The sequence below is a fragment of the Echiichthys vipera genome, assembly GCF_963691815.1.
Source record: "Echiichthys vipera genome assembly, chromosome: 2".
Classification (NCBI taxonomy): domain Eukaryota; kingdom Metazoa; phylum Chordata; class Actinopteri; order Perciformes; family Trachinidae; genus Echiichthys; species Echiichthys vipera.
Window position 1 is genome coordinate 18,030,116 of NC_139827.1, and position 18,979 is coordinate 18,049,094.

Here is an 18,979-nt window from a genome sequence, read left to right on the forward strand (position 1 = left end):
CAAGGAAATTACACTGAATCAAAAACCCATTATGGGCCTAATATTTGTGTTGGTTTGTGCACAACTCACCCCTTCCTCTGCACTGCCAGCAATACTTATCTAAGTAATGCTCAAGAAAAAGCCCCTACTGTACATCAAGTTTTTAACTGAAAGCTCATGTTTTAAAGCAGGAATACTGCTGCGCTGTGTTTTTGTTAGTGCTATTATTGCAACGTGAATAGGGCAAAGATTAATGGGCATTTATGTGTGAAATCTCCAAGAGCACTGCTCAAAAAGAGAGGTTCAACTGCTGTTGTCACCTGAAAAAAAGGATATTGTTGTGAAGAGCTATAAAATAAGATCACTCCTAATAAAGATGCACTCTATGGCAAAGTCATTGGGATTCTGTCATCTCAAGACATAATTCCCTGTCTGTTGCTACCCATTGCCTATCTTCCATTTTGTGTGAAAGGGTACCAGAGCACATTAGTGAGGGGTGCAACATTGTGTGATCAACAGTACTGAGTCATTGCAGATGGAGGTGTCCCCGCACCTCTTTTACTGCGCCTACTGTGGAGCAGTTACACAAACGTCTTCAAAAAGTGGGAATTGTGGGACCAAAAACGTCCTTGTGGGTACCAGAGATGCCAGTTTGTCCCAGTGTTGAACAAATCCTTCCTTGGGGATGAAATAAATTAACAGTCTTGTGATTTTATCATTAATCCAGTCTTTTATCAACACAAACAGATGTTGATTCTCAGTATGTTGTCAAACGGCTTGATTTTGATTTAATCTTCTCATAAAGGCTGCTCATGTCATCTCTAAGACATCCAAATATATTTGGGGTCGCTGTTTGAGTTTCTTTGCGTCTGCCATATTCCTATCTCTGTCACTGCACCTGCGTCTCAGGGTTGACGCGATCCTGGAAGATGTACAGGTTGTTGGTGGCCGCTATGGCAATGATATTTTCAGATGGGTGCCAAGCCATGTGCAGGATTTTCTTTGTGAAGTCCAGGCTATCAACGCCCACATCTCCGCGGCGCCGCTTACCGCCGCTATACACACGCCGGGTCCGCAGCACAGCCCGAGGCTTGCTGCTTTCACGCCAAGCCTCTAGGGTTACGCCTCGCCCCGTCTCCCTGTCAAACATCCGGAAGAAGCTGTTGTACGCCCCTGTCATGATCACACTGAGGAGAGGGGAACATAATGAGATGTCATATTGAAAGGGCAAATTAATTCAGTGCAGATGGGAAAGAGAAGAAAAGCATGGTTCAGGGTAGAAAGGAAGAAAACAGAATTGAAGGCACAGGGATCGATTAGATGTCTGCAAAGCTTGTGTCTTGGATTGATTTAAACGTTGGATAATGGCAGAGGTGGAGCATTTAGGGAATCACTGTAAGCAGAAACACACTGACACACTCCCACTCCTTTGCTTTCAAACTGACTTAAATATACTGTACTTTGTCTATCCTTTTCTCCTTTTTATCTCTGCCGCTTACCTGTCTGAGCTGTTCCAGACACACTCAAACTTGTCAAAGATGCAGTCGTTTTCGTAGAGGGAACACAGCTTACTCCTCAGGTATTCATGGACCTGGACATCAAGCAGATAGTCAACCTTAGTTTCTGGGGTAGATTCAGAATTATACATGGTGGTCCAGTGGATCGATCACATAAAACATTTACAACAGTCTGCATGTGTTCAAATTTTGGCTGGATGTCATATTTATTAACAAAACAACAAACACAACTACATTCAATTCATTTTTAAAAAAAAAGCTATTAGTATGGCTTTTCTTGCAGACAATCACCGCAAATGTTCTCTTACTAAATGTGATTGGCCCACTGCTGCAGCAGCTCCAACCCATACAGTCTGCGGTGTTGTGCAGTCAAGCACCATGTATGTGACGGAGTTTAAAATGAAGTAGGAAAAGACGTATCAAAAAAAGTACTCTTGGTATTTGCAACACTTTAAGGTTACTGGTATTGGTACTGATATTGTAATTTTTTCAACATACCCAGCCCTAGTGAGCATATGTTCAACCAGCACAGGTAATAATAGAAGCTTTGTGCTACCTTACCTGGTATGTCTCCACAGGGCCCTTGTCCATGTTCAGGTCCCACACCTTGGCGGTGAGGTAGTCCCTGGTCAGCAGGTAACGTCCACTATGGCTGAATTTGACATCGGACACAGAAGAAATTATCTCTGAAAAGAAGGACCGGCTCCCTGGATCCTCAGGTTCTTCAAACACTGACCAAAAAACAGCAGTGTGATTATTCCCAAATATAAATCACAGATTGTGTTTTGTTAGATCAATGCAGTTCTATGTGAATAAGCGCTCTTTTAAATGTCCACAGAATGCTCACGTTTGGTGTGTCTGTCACAGAGTGCTGAGGATCTCATGTCACAGAGGCGCAGGGTGCCCTTGCTGCTGCTATACACAAACAAGTGGCAGTGGTGAGGGTGGAACTCTGCTGCTGTTATCACCTCCGTCAGATCCTCCATGTTAGCTGGTTTGATGTCCACGATATCTGAGAAAAAGGTCTGTTAGGGATTAAACACTAAAGAGATGGCACCATAGCCTTTGAGGGTGCAAAGTATGATGACTATGCACATGGAATGATATAAGGTATATTATAATATTTTTGCAGGGAAGCGTGATAAGGCACATCCAAAGGGGCGGGGTGAGTGTTTTCCACGCTTTCACAGTTCATAATCTCCACACTTTCACAGTTCATAATCAACCTGAACTATGAAGGTTCAGGTTGAACCCCCCAATATGCATGAACGCTCTGGTCCTCTCTCTGTTCTATTTGTGGTAATCCTGTGTGGTTCAGTAGAAAGTGTACTGCTGAGTGAATTATTTAAACTCTTCTTCCATAGATGCCTCTATGATTTTCTAGGTCAGCCTCCATTTGAATGGGAAATCATCAAATGTAGCCCCGTCCGACACGCTACAGCCTGTACTGAACACACAGCACTCTCATCGAAATATAAATTCAAACATAGTCATGGGCTGTTTACATTAACTATAGATCAAGGATGAATTCAGATGAGGAGTAATGTGAAGTATATTTCAACAGTGTGTATATTTTAAGAGGTGGAATTGTGTGTAAGAGCATCAGAGAGCATGTGTATACATTTTGGCACACTTACATGTGGGGCATATAAACAGAATTAATTCATGCACACTCTGACATACATATGATTTAGTGTGTCCTTGTTCTGATAGATAGAGTCACCAGCAAGAATGTTTATTTTACTGCAATCAACATGTGATTATCTTGGAAGCAAATTAAAGGGATAGTTTAGATTTTTTGAAATGGGGTTGTATGAGGTACAGTGTTTTGGTATGACTTGTAGTAGAGCAGTCAGCACACCCCCATTTTGGAGAAGGAGGCAGGAGTATTGACATGAAAGCTAAGCCGAGGAAGGGGCAGCAGCTTAACATATTTCAGCCACCTAAAAAAGGACCATTTAAAAGTAAAAATCAATATCAGTTTATGTGTACGCTATGCTATATTTAGAATACTTTCACCACTAAACCTTACCTATGCGGGGGGGAACTGAAGCCGTAATTTTATAATTATTATTGTTCTACAGCTACCACGATTGGTTAGTTTGTTAGTTCGTTTTGATAGTTTCTAACCCTTTAAAAACACCAAAGTCACTAATAACACATAAAAAAAATAACTTATTGAGGCAGCGTTAGGTCAGCAAGACCGTTTTCTATGAGGTAAAATTTCTTTCCATGGCGTCTGGTGGCTTTGACAAGACATCCTTGTTTAAAATGAAACAAGGATGTCTCACATTTAAACTATTCTTTTAAGCAGGTGTTTTTTATGTGGCTAAAATACATTTAGCTGATTCCCCAGTCCACGGCAGTAAATACAGTACATTGCTCTGCCTCCGTGTCAGAACTGTCTGCTTCTCCAAACCGGGGGTGTGACAACTGACATCTACCATAGGTAATACTCTGACTACGGATGTACCTCATACAAACCCACTTTCAAATATCAGAAATATCCCTTTAATAACCCCAGTCTACTGAGCTCAAAAATATTATTGAGACTTATTATGACAGTATTTTAACTTTAACGGGCAAGAAAAGGCTCTATCTCTTCCACTGTTCTTATTTTATCCCTTATTCCTGTTCCAGAAATTATTTTTTACTGAATAATCATCCTTATAAAATTTTCACAATGCTGCTGCAGAATTGATTGTTATGACACACACCAAGACTTTCATATCAGTGAAAAAGATAGCCATTCAGTGGAGTTCTGGGAATTTCATACCCTGTGAAACATGAGTCACCTCCTCCAGTAAAAGATTACGTTACACATTAAAAAAAATCAGGCGAGCTAAGGAGTTATGCAAAGCAGAAAATTAAGTTCATGAGCAGAGTGGAATTAAAAGTAATTTGTATGTGTATGATGTAAACAAAACAAATCACTGTTAGGAAGGATACTGAAGCTGCGGTCCGTGATGCCCAAGTGCCACATATTGATGCGGAGGTCATCAGCTGACAGGTAGGTCTCCCCATCGCTGTTAACTGAAATGGAGTTAACATGGTAGGTATGTCCGTTGGAGAACACTCGTCTGGGACGAACCTCCACCATCAGATCTGTCGGCTTCAGCACCGGAACCTTAGATAAAGAGATAAAAAGTACTGATATCAAGCAGGGAGGAATTTTATTGAAAAAGAGTGGGGTACAAAAAGGGGCACTAGAAAGACAAGAACAGTGGGACAGAATTAGAGGGCACGAGGGTTCAGATGAGGGAACTGGAACATCAACCTGGTACATGCAATATGTGTGTGTGTGTGTGCGTGTGTGTGTGTGTGTGTGTGTGTGTGTGTGTGTGTGTGTGTGTGTGTGTGTGTGTGTGTGTGTGTGTGTGTGTGTGTGTGTGTGTGTGTGTGTGTGTGTGTGTGTGTGTGTGTACCTGCAGAGAGGTGATGGTAGAGATGTCCTTAATCCGTCCCTCCTCATCTTTCAGGTTGTATCCTTCTGGTCTCTTGTCTCTCTCACTCACCTTCCACAGTTTAATGGTCTTATCTGTGATTGGCAGAAAGATTTGCACGTCATTGCAGGAAGTTGATAACGTTGAGAGAAAGCTGACAATAAATGATGCAGCCAGTGGACATGAGAGAGACCAATAATTATTTCTTCTTCATATGGCTTTTTCTAAGGCAATCCCGATGAGCATTTTGTGCAAGTAAGTCTCATAACAGTTGTATATAATTGAAGCACAGATTAGATTATGTGGATTGGTGCCCACAAATGTGACTCCAAAGACTGGCTTGATGTTACCCCACCTAATTGAAAATGCAGCCAGTTATGTCTATTTCTAATATCAATCAAAAAACATGCATATTCACGCTTTCTATCTCATAGTCACTGTACACAGATCTACCGGTTCCTTGCCTGGGATGAGACAAATGGTGCGTCACTGGTTTCTCACCATTGGTGGAGAGGAGGAAATGTGCTGCATTCTGCTGGGGCAGCCATCTAATCTTGTTGATTTTCTCTTCAATCTCCAGACTCTTCAGGTAGTCGAAGTCTGGCTCGTGACTCTGGAACGTGCTGTAGACATTGTACTCCCCAGAGTCCCCCGTCTCCCCCACCTCCTCTGACTCCCCTTTAGACTGTCCAGGTCAAATAATGAAGAAAACACAGCTTTAAGATAGCATAGAAAGAACAAACTTTTTTTTATGACAAAGTGACACCAGAGTGCTGTAGGGCGCAGGTAGTATCCATCTACTTTTTGTGGATATCCTGAGTATAGAACGGGGGGATTATATCAAGTTTACATGTTTAACTGACCTCAGTCTCTCTCTGGAAGATGACCACTCGGCCACCTTTATCCCCCGTGGCCAGCAGATCCCCTGTCTGGTTAAACTCCACCGTAGAGATGACATCAGCTGGGAGGAAAAAAGGGAAATGTGAGGCAATTGAGCAGGATAATTGTTAGAATAAAAGAATAAAAGGGTGAAGGAGAGATAAAGAGATGATGAAATGAAAGGAAATTAAGTAGGCATGTACAGGGGAAATGAGGGGTAGAGAACTAAGAGAAATGTGGACATGGGTGGGAATGAAAGAAAAAAACTGGGTCAATACAATGTATCCTGTTCGATAAAACCATAATAACTCTCACTCAGGATGCTTGGGCCTGCTGTGGATGAATTCACGATGGGACAAGAAGAACTCCTAAACCACAAAATTAAAAATTGATCCGCCATAGGCGAGTACAATACCAAAATCATATCTAAAATTCAAAACAGGCCCAACAATGAATTGTCTCGCAGTAAGTCAAAGAGTGATGGTCAACATCCATTCCTTATATCAATCAGTGCAAGGATAATGTATCCATTGAGCTGCAATGAATCCATTCAGTCATACCAGCATGTTATCTGACACCACAAAGACAGCGATGACACACAGTCTGTTCTACCTTCAGTGACGTAGTCTCTCAGGAAGGTGTGGTTGATTTTGGGGCTCTCAGCGTCTTCGCCCATCTGAAGCTGAGGGAGGGTGACCCGCCAGCGCGCCCGTCCTGAGGGGAAGGGTCCAATCCGTGCTCTCTCTCCCCACCCAGGCTGCGCCCATGCTGCTCGGGCCTAGCGGAGCGGCCTGGAACAAGGCATCCTGGGAAACCAGTCAGCCGGAAGGAAGAAGATGTGTGAAGAGAAGATGGAGATGGTGGAATGGAGAGGGAGGACAGAGAGGGGTTTAAAGGAAGAGGCAAGGGAATGAGAGGATATGAAGATGCAGGAGGACAGAAAAGAGGAAAGAAATGTGGAAGGAGATGTGAGGAAAGTGAGAAGTGGATGGAAAGGCTGTTGATGAAGTTAAAAAGAGAAGGTCTGTCATTAGGCAGGCTGACAATACATGCACACAGCATGCCAAATGGTGTGACCTTTGTTAGACACTCAACACAGTCATTAACAAAGGCACACGTGTGCAGACACACAAGGCCTAGTCAACGCTGAAGCAAATCCGAGAGCTGTAGAGTAGAGGAAAAACAACAAACAGCTCCAGCTGAGAAACAGAGAATATAAATTTTTCTTTATGCACACAGGAAAAAGTACAGGATAAAGAGGATGTGAGCGTGAAAATATCTACTGCAACATCCACCCAGTGTAGCTCCGGCAGTGGCTGTAAATGCTCCCAGGGTGTGGTAGTCCCCTCTGACTACTTTTCCTGCTCTTACACACGCACACATTTCTCAAATAGACAGTCCTTGACAGAGATCAGAGGAGAACACGATCCCTTGCCTGTGCTGCAGGAGGGAGACAGGCCTCAGCACACCTACCAGTCCGCCTGCTGCTGCTGCTGCTGCTGCTGCTGCTGCTGCTGCTGCTGTTGCTGCTGCTATTCCGGCTGGCGTGTGTACGTCCTCTGCTGCAGAGTGCCCGAGGAGGACTGCGTGTCTGTCCGAAGGGGTAGGAGAAGAGAGGGAAAAGAGAGAGAGCGAGGGTGGTGGTGAGAGGAGAGGCAAAGGAGGAGAGAAAAGAGATAGAGAGAGGGATAACGAGGAGGATGGAGGTCTGCTGCCTGCTGATGCTGTCGAACTGATCCTGTGCAGCATCCACTGTGTCATGGCAGCCTCCTCCCGGAGCAGCCAATCACGGCACAGCTGTCACTCGTGGATCCACCCACTGCAGATGATGATGGAGGAGTAAGAGGCCAGCAGAGGGAGCAGTTAGACACTGAGTGGTATGCAGTTAAACCCTGTTATTCAGATTAAAAATGATTGCTGTTGGTTCTCTACAGACATAACAGTGGTACCCAGCCATTTCAGGATATTTTCTTCACTGACACACAGTTTTTCTGTTGAGTATTACCTCAACGAAAAAAACATTGCTCTGACTTTTCTTACATGAGCCTTGTCATGTTTCCCTTAAGTCCTTAAGACTATCCAAAAGACTTCCCCTTTAAAATCTAACAGATTTCGACATTTCTTAGTAGAAGTTTTTCATTTCTGCCGTTCCACTCCTTTAAGCCTGGTTCAACTAAATTAGGTCACCTCTCACATCTACACTACGAACACAAAAATTTGTTGTTTGGGGACTGTACTCTGCTCCCGCTGCCTGAAACAGTCGCTATTAATGATTTTAAACTAGGCTCACAAGTGTTTTTAATGGCACATTTTGAAGTGTGTAAATGTGTCACTGCATAGTATTTTTATCATCATCACATTATTATTTTAGTGTGTATTATGTAGTAGCTCAGTCCATGGGTGACTGGGCTGGGAACCGGAGGGTTGTTTGTTCAAGTCCCTGAGTGGACCATGAATGGAGTGTGGACTGGTGGCTGGAGAGGTGCCAGTTCATCTTCTGGGCACTGCCGAGGTGCTGTTGAGCAAGGCACCTAACCCCCACCTGCTCGGGGCGCCGGTCACTGGCAGCCCCCTCGCTCTAACATCTCTCCATTGGTTGCATGTATATAGGTCCTGTGTGTGTATTTCCGGCCTGTGTGTGTAAAATGAAAAATAATAGAGTGAAAATTGAATTTCCCCATTCGCGGGACTAATAAAGGAATTCTTCTTCTATTATGGTGCACTGTTGTGTTGTCTACCTACTTCTTCACTACCTTCTGGACTGTCTCTTTTTCTAATGTCTGTGCTTCTTTTTTTTGGTTTGACTTACATTTTGTTCTTTAATGCTAATCCCCACCCAACCAATTGCTGAAAAACATGACTTGAAAAAGGTAAGCACAGTAAATGATTTCATGTGTAGCCTCTACGAAATTGTGATATATGGTGGAACGGTATGAGTTGCATACAGATACAGGCAAAAGGAAAAAAGAAAGAAAAATCACTTTTGTGTACCCTCCAATCTTGTCATCGGATCTGCACCCCTGATAATAATACTTGAAAAAATTAAATGAAGACGATAAGGTCACTACATTTTAATGAACGGGTTAAGTCATCAGTAGGGAACTCAACTTTCTTTGGCCAGCCTAATACACTTAGCCATCTATGACAGATTGGTGGTAACCTTTGAGCTAAGTCTGTAATGAACTTTTAAATCGCTTCACTTTAATGAATAAACCCATGGCGCCAGATCGGCTAAGTGAAGGTCAGGGGGATTACCTCGACGAAATTGTTTCCACTGGCTCTGCCATATGCCCTCCTCCGTGGCACGCCGTTGAAGTCTGCTTCACTGGGCCTACCTCCACGGCAGGTGTTTCTCCAAGACAACTCATCAGGCGAGAAACTGAGTTTAAGCGATCTTTTCTCGCTTTACCTGAGCGAGGGGATGCCCTGCCTCCACTCTGAAGCGCTGTCAATGGAGCCTGACAGCGCGACGCCGGTGGCATCTCCTGTCGCCGGTACAGAGGAGTCAATCCGTAGGGAAACGGTGACTGAGCCGCAGGTGGTGAGGGGCATGGGCTGGTTCTTCTCTCCGCTGTGGAGCCCTCGCTCCAAGACGCGCGGTACGAGGTTTGGAAACGGTATGAATAGCGGCGAGGTGGAAGCGTGGCTGGATGACCACTCCGACTTTACGAGGGCGTACTTTTTACGCAGAGCTTCCGCGTAAGATATTTTACACTATACCCCTTTCTAACCGGGCTGCATCTATAAATACGTTTATTTCAGAAGTCCTACATGACTGTAAGAGTTTGTTTGGACAAACGTGTGCTTAATGATATAGGTTATTCTGCCCTTCAAGAGCCAAAGTGCAGTAAATATCAGTAATATGATTTCTGCACAATTTTTGGCCTGAAAGTATGGAGGTTAGGATTTATGTTGATTTAAAAAATATTCAATGACAATCAAGAATATAATCTATCATCAATGTGCAAACTATTCCTTTTTGGGACAGTAAGAAATCTTTAAACTTTATTTGCATAAATTATTTCGTAGTTACCGCACTTGGCTTTTTAGGGAAGTATTGTGTGTTGATGTGAATGGATCAAAGCCAGGAGATGTGGCTTTATAAATTCAAAAAGCGTTACAAACATTTTTCAGTAAGACAATGTTTGCTACACAAAATGTCTTTTCCACAAAAATATACTTAATGTTCTGTCATAACCAGCATTGACTATCTTTATATGTTTATGGTACTCTTTTATTAGTATTATTTTAATTTATTGTTTGTTTTGGTTTGGTTTCTTTACTTATTGATTGATTGTGCTGTGATATGTTTACTCTGTTTATTTAACACCAACCTCTCAATGGGACTACAGATTGAAATCAGCCACTGGCTACAATCTCACATATTTACATGTTTATTAAAATGCACTGTCCCTTTTTTAAATAAATAAATCTGAAATCTAAAATTTGTGCTGTCCCAATATCTGATCAATTATCTAAACTATCTTGTGTGTGACTACAGGGTCAGTGGTCCACAGGCAGAGTCCCCACTGCCCAGGTTTCCCAGGAGCAGCTCTGACCACTCTGACCTGCCCAGGAAGGCTCATCATCGCAGGATTTCCTCTCCACTGATGTCATCCTTGACAGACAGGTTCAAACCTGTGGCCTCCAGTCTTAGCGCCCCTGATGGGATGGATCCCTTCAGTCCAGGTGTACTTGGCAGAAACTCCCCTTGCTCTCCTCTCTCTTCACGCTTCTCTTTTTCTTCCTGCCATCCTTCTCCTGCTTGCCCTGGCTCCCCTGAGTTAACCCACTCTCCTCATCCTCTGCATCCCACTGCTACAAACACTGCAGCCTGTGGCCACGGTGAGTGTTGTCCGTGGATGATGGAGCTCCTGAGAGGGGGTCCCAGCTGGATGGGTTCTGTAGCAGAACTCTGCCAGGGGGCTCTCCTGCACACTGGGGAGCTGCTGGCAGCCGAGTGTTGCTCCCTCTCTCTTGTACAGAAAAACTGTGGTGGAAGGAGCACTTTGGAGGAGGTGATTGCCTTGACAGTGTTGGGGTGCTTGAGCGAAGGCAGCCATGCACACCTGGAGCTGGTGAAGGGTATCATGGAATGTGTACTGGCTTCAGGGTCAACAATTAATCTGAGAGACACATCAGAGGTAAACCTTCAAACCAACACATTAGTTGTAGTTGTTTTGACTCTGCATTTTGTTGTATGCTTTGCTTGAAACAAGCAGACTGTGAAGTTTCTACACATGACCAGTTTGAGCACAGGTATTTAAAAAGAGGAATGAGGACTGTACAGTAAACGAGTGACTCATTTCCTGATGACTTGTTTTGAGGCAATGACGTGGCTCTTTCATGAAGTGTGTGGGTGTGTCAGGGAATCCCAGATAACACTCCTGCTTCTAATCCTTTTAGAGACTTCCACTAATTGACCTCGGATTCTTGAGATGACGGGGATGTTGTCTCACTCTCTCTCTCTCTCTATCTCTGTTACGCTATGCTGTCCCTTATGTCCACCCACACATACACACACTGACGCAAAGAGAAAAGAAGGCACAGCTCACTGAAGGGCTTAAAGAAGGTGCCCACACCACCACCCCTTGTCCTGAACTCCTACCAATGTGATTAAGTACCAGTGCCAACACAGGTAATCCCCAATCGGCGTGGGTGTGGGTGGATAGTTTAGTAACCTGTGGGACACGAAGGTTACTAAGAAATGTAGTTATTCCTGGCTGGATGTGTCTTAAGCCAATGAACAATATTGCCTGGGTAGTCAAAGCAAACAAGGGTATGAATTTTGGGTAGGTGCTGCCAAATTACATAAAGATCTTAATTCACACGATAATGCAATACATGTTTTACACACAAAAATGTGTGAAGTATAACTGACAATGCTTGTCTGCAGTTTTATGTACTTGAGTGTTCTTTGTTAACCTCCTCAGGACCCTAGATTCAACTTCGAAGACAATCAATCACAGATCAGGACCGTTTTGAGTGTTCCCATCAAGAACCACAGGAGAGAGGTCACATGTCACTATCTTTTCATTTATGTTACCATAATTGTATATGTTAGCCTCTTTTTTTCATGCCTTTCTGCTTAATCAGGGTAACTATCTGGAACATTCAGTGCAATGTATAATCTAGGTTATAACACAGATGTGTAATAATAGACCATGTCTTCTTTTTTGTGGACAGGTGGTAGGTGTAGTGGTAATGCTCAACAAGAGAAACGACTGCGACGGATCTGTTTCTGTTTTTACCAATATGGATGAAAAGGTGAGGGAAAAGAGATTTGTTCCTACCAAGCAGTAAATGTTTGAGCTTTTGAATTAATGTGCCAATCTGTTTTTTCCCAGCTTGATACCAATATGATACCTGGGCTTTGGATATCAGCCAATAAAGAGCAACATCAAGCTTGACTTAAACATTACTTTCCTTTGGAATATTTTTTTAAAATAATAAATACATAGATACACAGTTACTGATTTTTTATTTAAATAAATAATAACAACTTTACTACTACTACTAATAATAATAATAATAATAATAATAATAATTATAATATTAATAAATGTAACTGACTAGATCAGCCCCATTGTCACAATACCCAATCAAGCTATTTGAATCAGTATCGGCCCAATATCAGTATTGGATCGGGGCATACAACCTATTTGTTATGTCATTATGTATGTCTTCTATTTTAATTATACAATATACATATTTATATAAATAATATATATAAATGCACACATTTTGTTAAGAAGCGAACAATAGATTTTTGCCAGCAATAAGTCTGACTGAAGTTTGAGTTGAATTTTATTGACCAGGTGCTGTCAAATCACATGGATCTGCTGGGGATGGTCCTGGATAATTACCAGCTGTATGAAAGCTCAAGACAGGAGGCCAAACGCAGTCAGGTAACACCACAATATGAAACCTATTGTTTTATGCATGTCTATGCATTGCATCTATGCATATATCTGTGTGTGTGTGTGTATGTGTGTTTGTGTCAGGCCTTGATAGAGATGGCACAGGTATTGTCAAAGGAGCACCGTTCCTTTGATGTTCTGCTGAGTAAGATGGCTGCCACCATCATGCCCTTCACACATGCTCAGTACTGCACCATTTTCATCCCCAGAAAGCAAACCTCAATTGCGGGAGACCAGGTAAATAATCTTTTTTGATTCCTTTTCTGTTTGTTTAGATAATTATGCATCAAAGCACGGTGGTTTAATTTCAGGTTTCTTTCTCGGGAGTGATCCACCTGGAGTGTGAGGAGCTTGGATCAACCTGTCAGATCTACAGAAGGTTTGACGTTTTGCTTGATTCATAAAGAGGAAAAAAATGTATTGCCTGGTCGATAGCGTCATTTTTGTTCCGTGCAGTTCTGTAGTACTTGTTGTTTATATAAGCCACATGAAATTTTCTCAAGCATAGTGTCAAAGATCCCATGTCATCTTTCAGGGAGCGTGACATCAGTGACATCGACCCATCGCATGCCCTTCGAACACTGGTTGTTATGGAAACGCTAAATATGTCAACGAGTACTGAGGAATCAATAAAGAGTCTGATCTGCTGCCCTGTCAGAAATGAGAGGTCTGAAAATGTAATCGGTAAGTGTCTTTTGAATGGATATAGTTATAATGCGTTATTTCTCAGTTTTTGTTGCACTCATGGTGTCACATCACTATAGAGTTCGGCATTTGACTTAATAAACTCTGCCTTCTCTAAACAACTAAACATACAAAATGTTAATTTGTGTTGAATGCGTGGAAAGGGAAGTCAGCTGCTGACTAATAGTGTGATTTAGTGATGTGACATTTGCTAACGATCGAACCCTTGTCGATGGCTGTTTCTTTGGTATGAAGGAAGGGAACCGAATCTTACTTGGTAAGATACGTTCTTTGCATTGTACATTATACTTGTTTTTTATTGTGCCAAGGTAGTCAATTCACTGACAAAGCAGAGGAATATGGTTAAACCTTGTGTTGTGTTTACAGAGCAGATCATTGACATTTGGTCTGGCAATACGAGTAATTTGGTGTTGCTTAATATAGTCCACACATCCAAAATAAAATTACATTGATGGGTTGTCGAAGTTGGAATCAAATCCAAATCGTACTCTATGCTTATCCTAGTGATTATTTCAAGATATACCTAGCAAAAAAAAGAATGAATGGAACCGTAAGATCCGGCTTCCCTCAAAGAGCCGTAATTCCTGTTACTAGTAAGGGTTCAATCAAACACCTCTTAAAAACTTCTTTCTAATGCTGCACAACTGCTCTCTATCCATGTCTTTGTTGTCACATAGCGGTGTGCCAGCTGATGAACAAAAGAAGCAGAGACTCAGATGAGATGGAGGCCTTTAACAGATATGATGAGCGCCTATTAGAGGACCTTGCGGTGTACTGCGGCCTGGCTCTGCAGTATGTTCAGGCTGTGCAAATCACTGAGGAGCGAAGGGCCAGTATAGAGGTCACGCAGGAGGTGGGTAACCCAGCTATTGTTTAGTTTGCAGCCAAGTGATCTTATTCAGCTGCTTGCAACTTACAATATTCTTTCTTCTTTTTCTGCAGGTTCTTGCCTATCACATCACAGCAGCAGAGCAAGAAATCCAAGCATTACAGGTGATTCTTACCTTTCTTTAGTAGAAACAAACACATTCGCTCAGTTCAGTCTAGCCTCGCTGAAGCTCCTGGACTCTTGATACCAAACAATCTTGACGAGAAAGAGGACAAACTTACATATCTTCTTCCCTTTCCTTTACACACATCACCTTTTTTCACCACCTTACCTCATTCACTCTCCCTATTGTTCAGTAGTCCTGGAATCACCCCTCCGTACACAATCATTGATCACAACCATAGACTGTATATAATATTTTATATACATATTATATACAGTCTATGATCCCAACTTACAATACTTTTAAATTAAAGCTCTTGATTAGCTTCTATCAATGCCTGCAAATGGCAGAGGTGATGGTAACCATCTCACCCGTGTTACACCTAGATGATTTCCCTGCACATTTTCTCTGTAGGCAAAAGGTAGAAAAATAAATGATGTGTTAGTTGTGTCTGAAGGTGTATGATTGTTCTGTGCATGTACTCACACATATTTGTATTGCTTTATTTTTGTTTTCTGTTTTTCAGGAGGCCTCCATTCCTTCTGTCGAATCACTGCATATTCGAGACTTCCATTTCTCTGATTTCCGTCTGCCAGAAGACCTGACCACTCAGGCTACCATTCGTATGTTCCTGGACCTTAATTTGGTGCAGGATTTTAAAATCGATTACAAGGTAACCAACTTGCTAATAATTAAGCGGTAGAGAGTAGTAGCCAAATGAACCTCTATGTAAGCATATTCAGTCAGTCATTCTAACTGATCCCTCTTCAGTTATTTATCAGCTCATGTCTCCTTCCTCCAGAGTCTATGTCAGTGGGTGCTGAGTGTTAGACGTGGTTACAGGAATAACGTGCCTTATCACAACTGGAGCCATGCACTGTGCACTGCTCAAAGCATGTTTGCTATGCTCATGGCCACAGACCAACTCCAAGTGAGTACATACCAAAACTCTTACGTAAATTTTTTTAATTGTGCCAAACTAGCACGTTTGCTAAATGTTTTTAAAACGGCAAGAATTTTAGTGTTTCTCTAGTCTAAATTAAAGAGTCGAGAAAATATATACATCCCCTAATATGACACAGGCCTTGGAAAATGTATTAATTTTGGTGACAATTGACAATGTGGAGCTGTCATATCTTGGCCCCTGTTGATGAATTGTGACGAAACTAAATGGAAGGCTTTCCACCACTTTCTGTTTGAATTTCAGACGATTTTTTCCCGTCTTGAGATCTTAGCACTGATGATAGCCACTCTGAATCACGATCTTGACCACAGAGGAGTCAATAACTCCTACATAGAAAGGTAAACACTATACTTCCCCTCCTTTCATGTTTACTCAACTTGCTACATTTGCTCTATGAAGGCATCTAATCCATGACTATGTATATTTTTTATTTGATTTATATTTATCCAATATGATACTGGTTATACTTTTGGCCGTCAGTCACTGCCTCCTAATCTTCTCTCTTTCTCAGGAGTCACCAGCCTTTAGCTCAGCTGTACGGACACTCTTCTCTTGAAAACCACCACTACAACCTGTGCCTCTTCATCCTAAACAACACTGTAAGACCTCATCCATTCATCTTTTCATTTATTTTGGCTCTATCCCAACCTATGACTTACCTGTGCACGCACACAATCTTTACCTATTTCATAATATCCAACCACTTGTAACCCATAATATATTACTGTGCTATTCTCCATAATTCATTCTCTGTGTATGTGTGTTAATCAGTCTATTTTAACATAAATGATGGACACTAAGATGTAATGCAATTAATCGGTTATATTTGATATTTGTTATAGAGATCAATAGATATTAATTAATTGTTTATATATAATTCTAATAACTGGAATATCTTCTGCTTGCTAGACAAAATTAAAAATGGGATTCCTGTGTTTCTTCAAAAAGTACTGTTATGTTATTAGATATTATCCAAGAGAAACGTTGCCAAATCTCTATTCAGGCAGTCTTTATTGTATTTTTTATCTGATCTGGGTCAAAGACACAATTTTTGTTCCCGTTTTTATGTCTGTCTCTGGGATATAGCTGACGGTCACTGAGTCGAAGTCTTCACTGTACTTCACTCTCACTCAGTAGTTTCTCTTGTCCTGTTCCAGGGGAGTCAGATTCTCAGCGGCCTCTCTGCAGAAGACCACAGAGCTGTACTACTCATGATCAAAAGGGCAATCCTTGCAACTGACCTGTCTGTCTACATGGAGTATGTTGAAACAGAAAATGTCAAAGTAGCTGTAGGTCAAGCTTTGTTTATGTCTTGTTTTACCCCTGATAAACTCAACTCCTTGCCTTTTTAGGAGAAGAAAAGACTTCTTTTCTCTCACTAAGAAAAACGGAGTGAGCTGGAAGACTGAGAAACAAAGGGATTTACTGAGGTGAGAATTAATTGAATTAAAATAAGGAACATATGATAATGATATTTGTGATGGAATTGGACAAGGAGTTGTTCCTTTTAAGATGTGTATTCCCCCGACAGATCAATGTTGATGACGGCTAGTGACCTCTCTGCTATCACAAAGCCTTGGCCAGAGCAAAAAAGGGTAGGCCTCACAAAAGAGTTTTCATCTGGATATTTCCCATTTCATCTCTGTCTCTCATTTTGAGCATGTCACGACCCTGGCCTCACTCTTTCTCCCAAACAGCTCGCCAATCTGGTTACCATGGAGTTCTTTGCACAAGGGGACAAAGAGAAAAAAGAGTTCAAAATCAAACCCATTGTAAGTTTGGCTTGCATGATTATGTCTCACTGCATTTTTATTTTTTACCCACGGTTTTCAAACTTCTGTTGGATTGAATGTCAGAAAATAAAAATAACATGCATAAACCCTAAATCAATTTTAGAAACCAGTGTTATTTATCATAGCTATTAAAAAATCACACTCTTCTGTATGGTAAAATGTGAATCTCGTTCATCCCAAAAATCTCTGATGCAGCCTTTTGTTGAAGAGTCCGGGTATATTTTAGTCCCAACTAAATTGTCATTGTTTTTAAAAAAAAAGCATTACACCTAGGAATTACACAAAGCTGATGGTACTTTACTCACAGTAGAAGGAGGATTCATACAATATTACATTTCATCCCCAAAATAATGCTATGTTTGATTTAATCAACTACAGTTGATCTGGCTCCCTATGAAATATTCCTATTCTAACAGCACTCGCTTCTCTCCAGGACATAATGAACAGAGAAAACAGCACTCGACTGCCATACATGCAAGTTGAATACATTGATGACATCTGCTATCCACTGTACAAGGTGTGTTATTTCTGCAGGTGTTGCAGGTGTGTGGCTGTATGCATGTGGTATGTGCATGCATATGTGTGTGCATGTTTGTAAGGAAAAGAAAATCACACTTCCCTCTTATATTCTATTATCTCTAATTTACACTTTGCGATCACTCTAATCATCACTTTCTCTATCTCCATGTCCCTCAGGCTGTATCAAGACTGTTTGACACCTGCTACCCGCTGCTGAATGGTTGTAAGAAGAACAGAAAACACTGGATGCATCTTACTAAGAAAGGAGAGGAAGAATACTGTGGAGATGGCAGTTCTGTAACCCTGGAATCATATAAAAACAATGAGGAAGAGACAAAGACAGATGAATAGAGGACTGGACAGAGTTCTCCATCCTCTTTTGGATGTTGAGTGCTATGGGACACACTATGCATGTGTAAAGGATGTGCATTCTATTGTTTTGAGGGAATGGATGTTGTTGCTGCTGCTGTTGTTAATGTTGGGCAGAAGTTTCAGTTAAGTTTTAAAATGTACAGCTGTTGTTAGAGTTATTGAGCTAACATTGGAAATAGGCGTATAGGGCCCACAACATTGACTACTAAATGTAGATGCTGATAACAATCTGGATGGCCCTTGTCCTCTTTGGCTCGAAAGGCTACGACGTCCATGATTTCCAAATGACCAAATGATCACCTGTTTCCAATGAACCTGTTCACCTGTGGAATATCTTTTCAACATTCCTCAACTTTTACAATCTTTTGTTGCCTCTGCAAACGTGTTGCAGGCATCAAATTCAAAATGAGTGAATATTTGCAAAAAAACAATAAAGTGTATCAGTTTGCATAATAAAATATATTGTCTTTGTAGTGTATTCAGTTGATTATTGATTGGAAAAAAAATTGCGTATCATTATATTCTGTTTTTTTGTTTTGTTTACATTTTTACACAACATCCCAACTTCATTGGAATTGGGGTTGTATTACTGAAGCCTACAGTTGCAAAATACCTGTACAGTTTCTTGGCATATTAGATATCTCCTCAGTATGATTCACTATGATCCCATGTACATATAGCGTGTTATACTTTAAGATGTTTGTGTCACCCTGTATGACCAATGTTGTCTATAAAACATTACACATTTAGGAATTTTCATCCCCGCTGAAATTTTTTTTTTGAATTTATTTGCACACTACTTTTGATGTTTGCGCTGAGGTGAACTTTTAATTTCATTTTGTTGCACACATCACCATGGTGATGTCCTTCGCGACTCTAAATTATGTGAAAGAGAA

At 41.4% G+C, this 18,979-nt stretch overlaps 2 protein-coding genes across 2 annotated transcripts; one reads left to right on the plus strand and one right to left on the minus strand.

Annotated features, from left to right (window-relative positions):
* Nucleotides 1-868: 868 nt before the first annotated feature.
* ppp2r2ca (protein phosphatase 2, regulatory subunit B, gamma a) lies at nucleotides 869-6,619 on the minus strand (the record flags this gene model as incomplete). The annotated part of the gene is made up of 9 exons (XM_083929678.1): nucleotides 6,431-6,619; nucleotides 5,803-5,900; nucleotides 5,441-5,624; nucleotides 4,922-5,034; nucleotides 4,446-4,623; nucleotides 2,344-2,508; nucleotides 2,058-2,227; nucleotides 1,479-1,570; nucleotides 869-1,166 (listed from the first exon to the last, which is right to left on the minus strand). The coding sequence occupies exons 1-9, from the start codon at nucleotides 6,492-6,494 to the stop codon at nucleotides 869-871; spliced, it is 1,362 nt and encodes a 453-aa protein (XP_083785804.1). The 5' UTR covers nucleotides 6,495-6,619.
* A 2,620-nt stretch (nucleotides 6,620-9,239) lies between these two features.
* pde5aa (phosphodiesterase 5A, cGMP-specific, a) lies at nucleotides 9,240-18,062 on the plus strand (the record flags this gene model as incomplete). The annotated part of the gene is made up of 20 exons (XM_083937274.1): nucleotides 9,240-9,517; nucleotides 10,320-10,962; nucleotides 11,752-11,832; nucleotides 12,005-12,085; nucleotides 12,637-12,726; nucleotides 12,823-12,975; nucleotides 13,050-13,117; nucleotides 13,274-13,422; nucleotides 14,121-14,296; nucleotides 14,386-14,436; nucleotides 14,962-15,108; nucleotides 15,238-15,366; nucleotides 15,643-15,737; nucleotides 15,911-15,998; nucleotides 16,557-16,657; nucleotides 16,752-16,829; nucleotides 16,931-16,994; nucleotides 17,097-17,171; nucleotides 17,626-17,709; nucleotides 17,889-18,062. 20 exons carry the CDS (start codon nucleotides 9,240-9,242, stop codon nucleotides 18,060-18,062), a joined length of 2,805 nt encoding a protein of 934 aa, XP_083793400.1.
* Nucleotides 18,063-18,979: the final 917 nt, after the last annotated feature.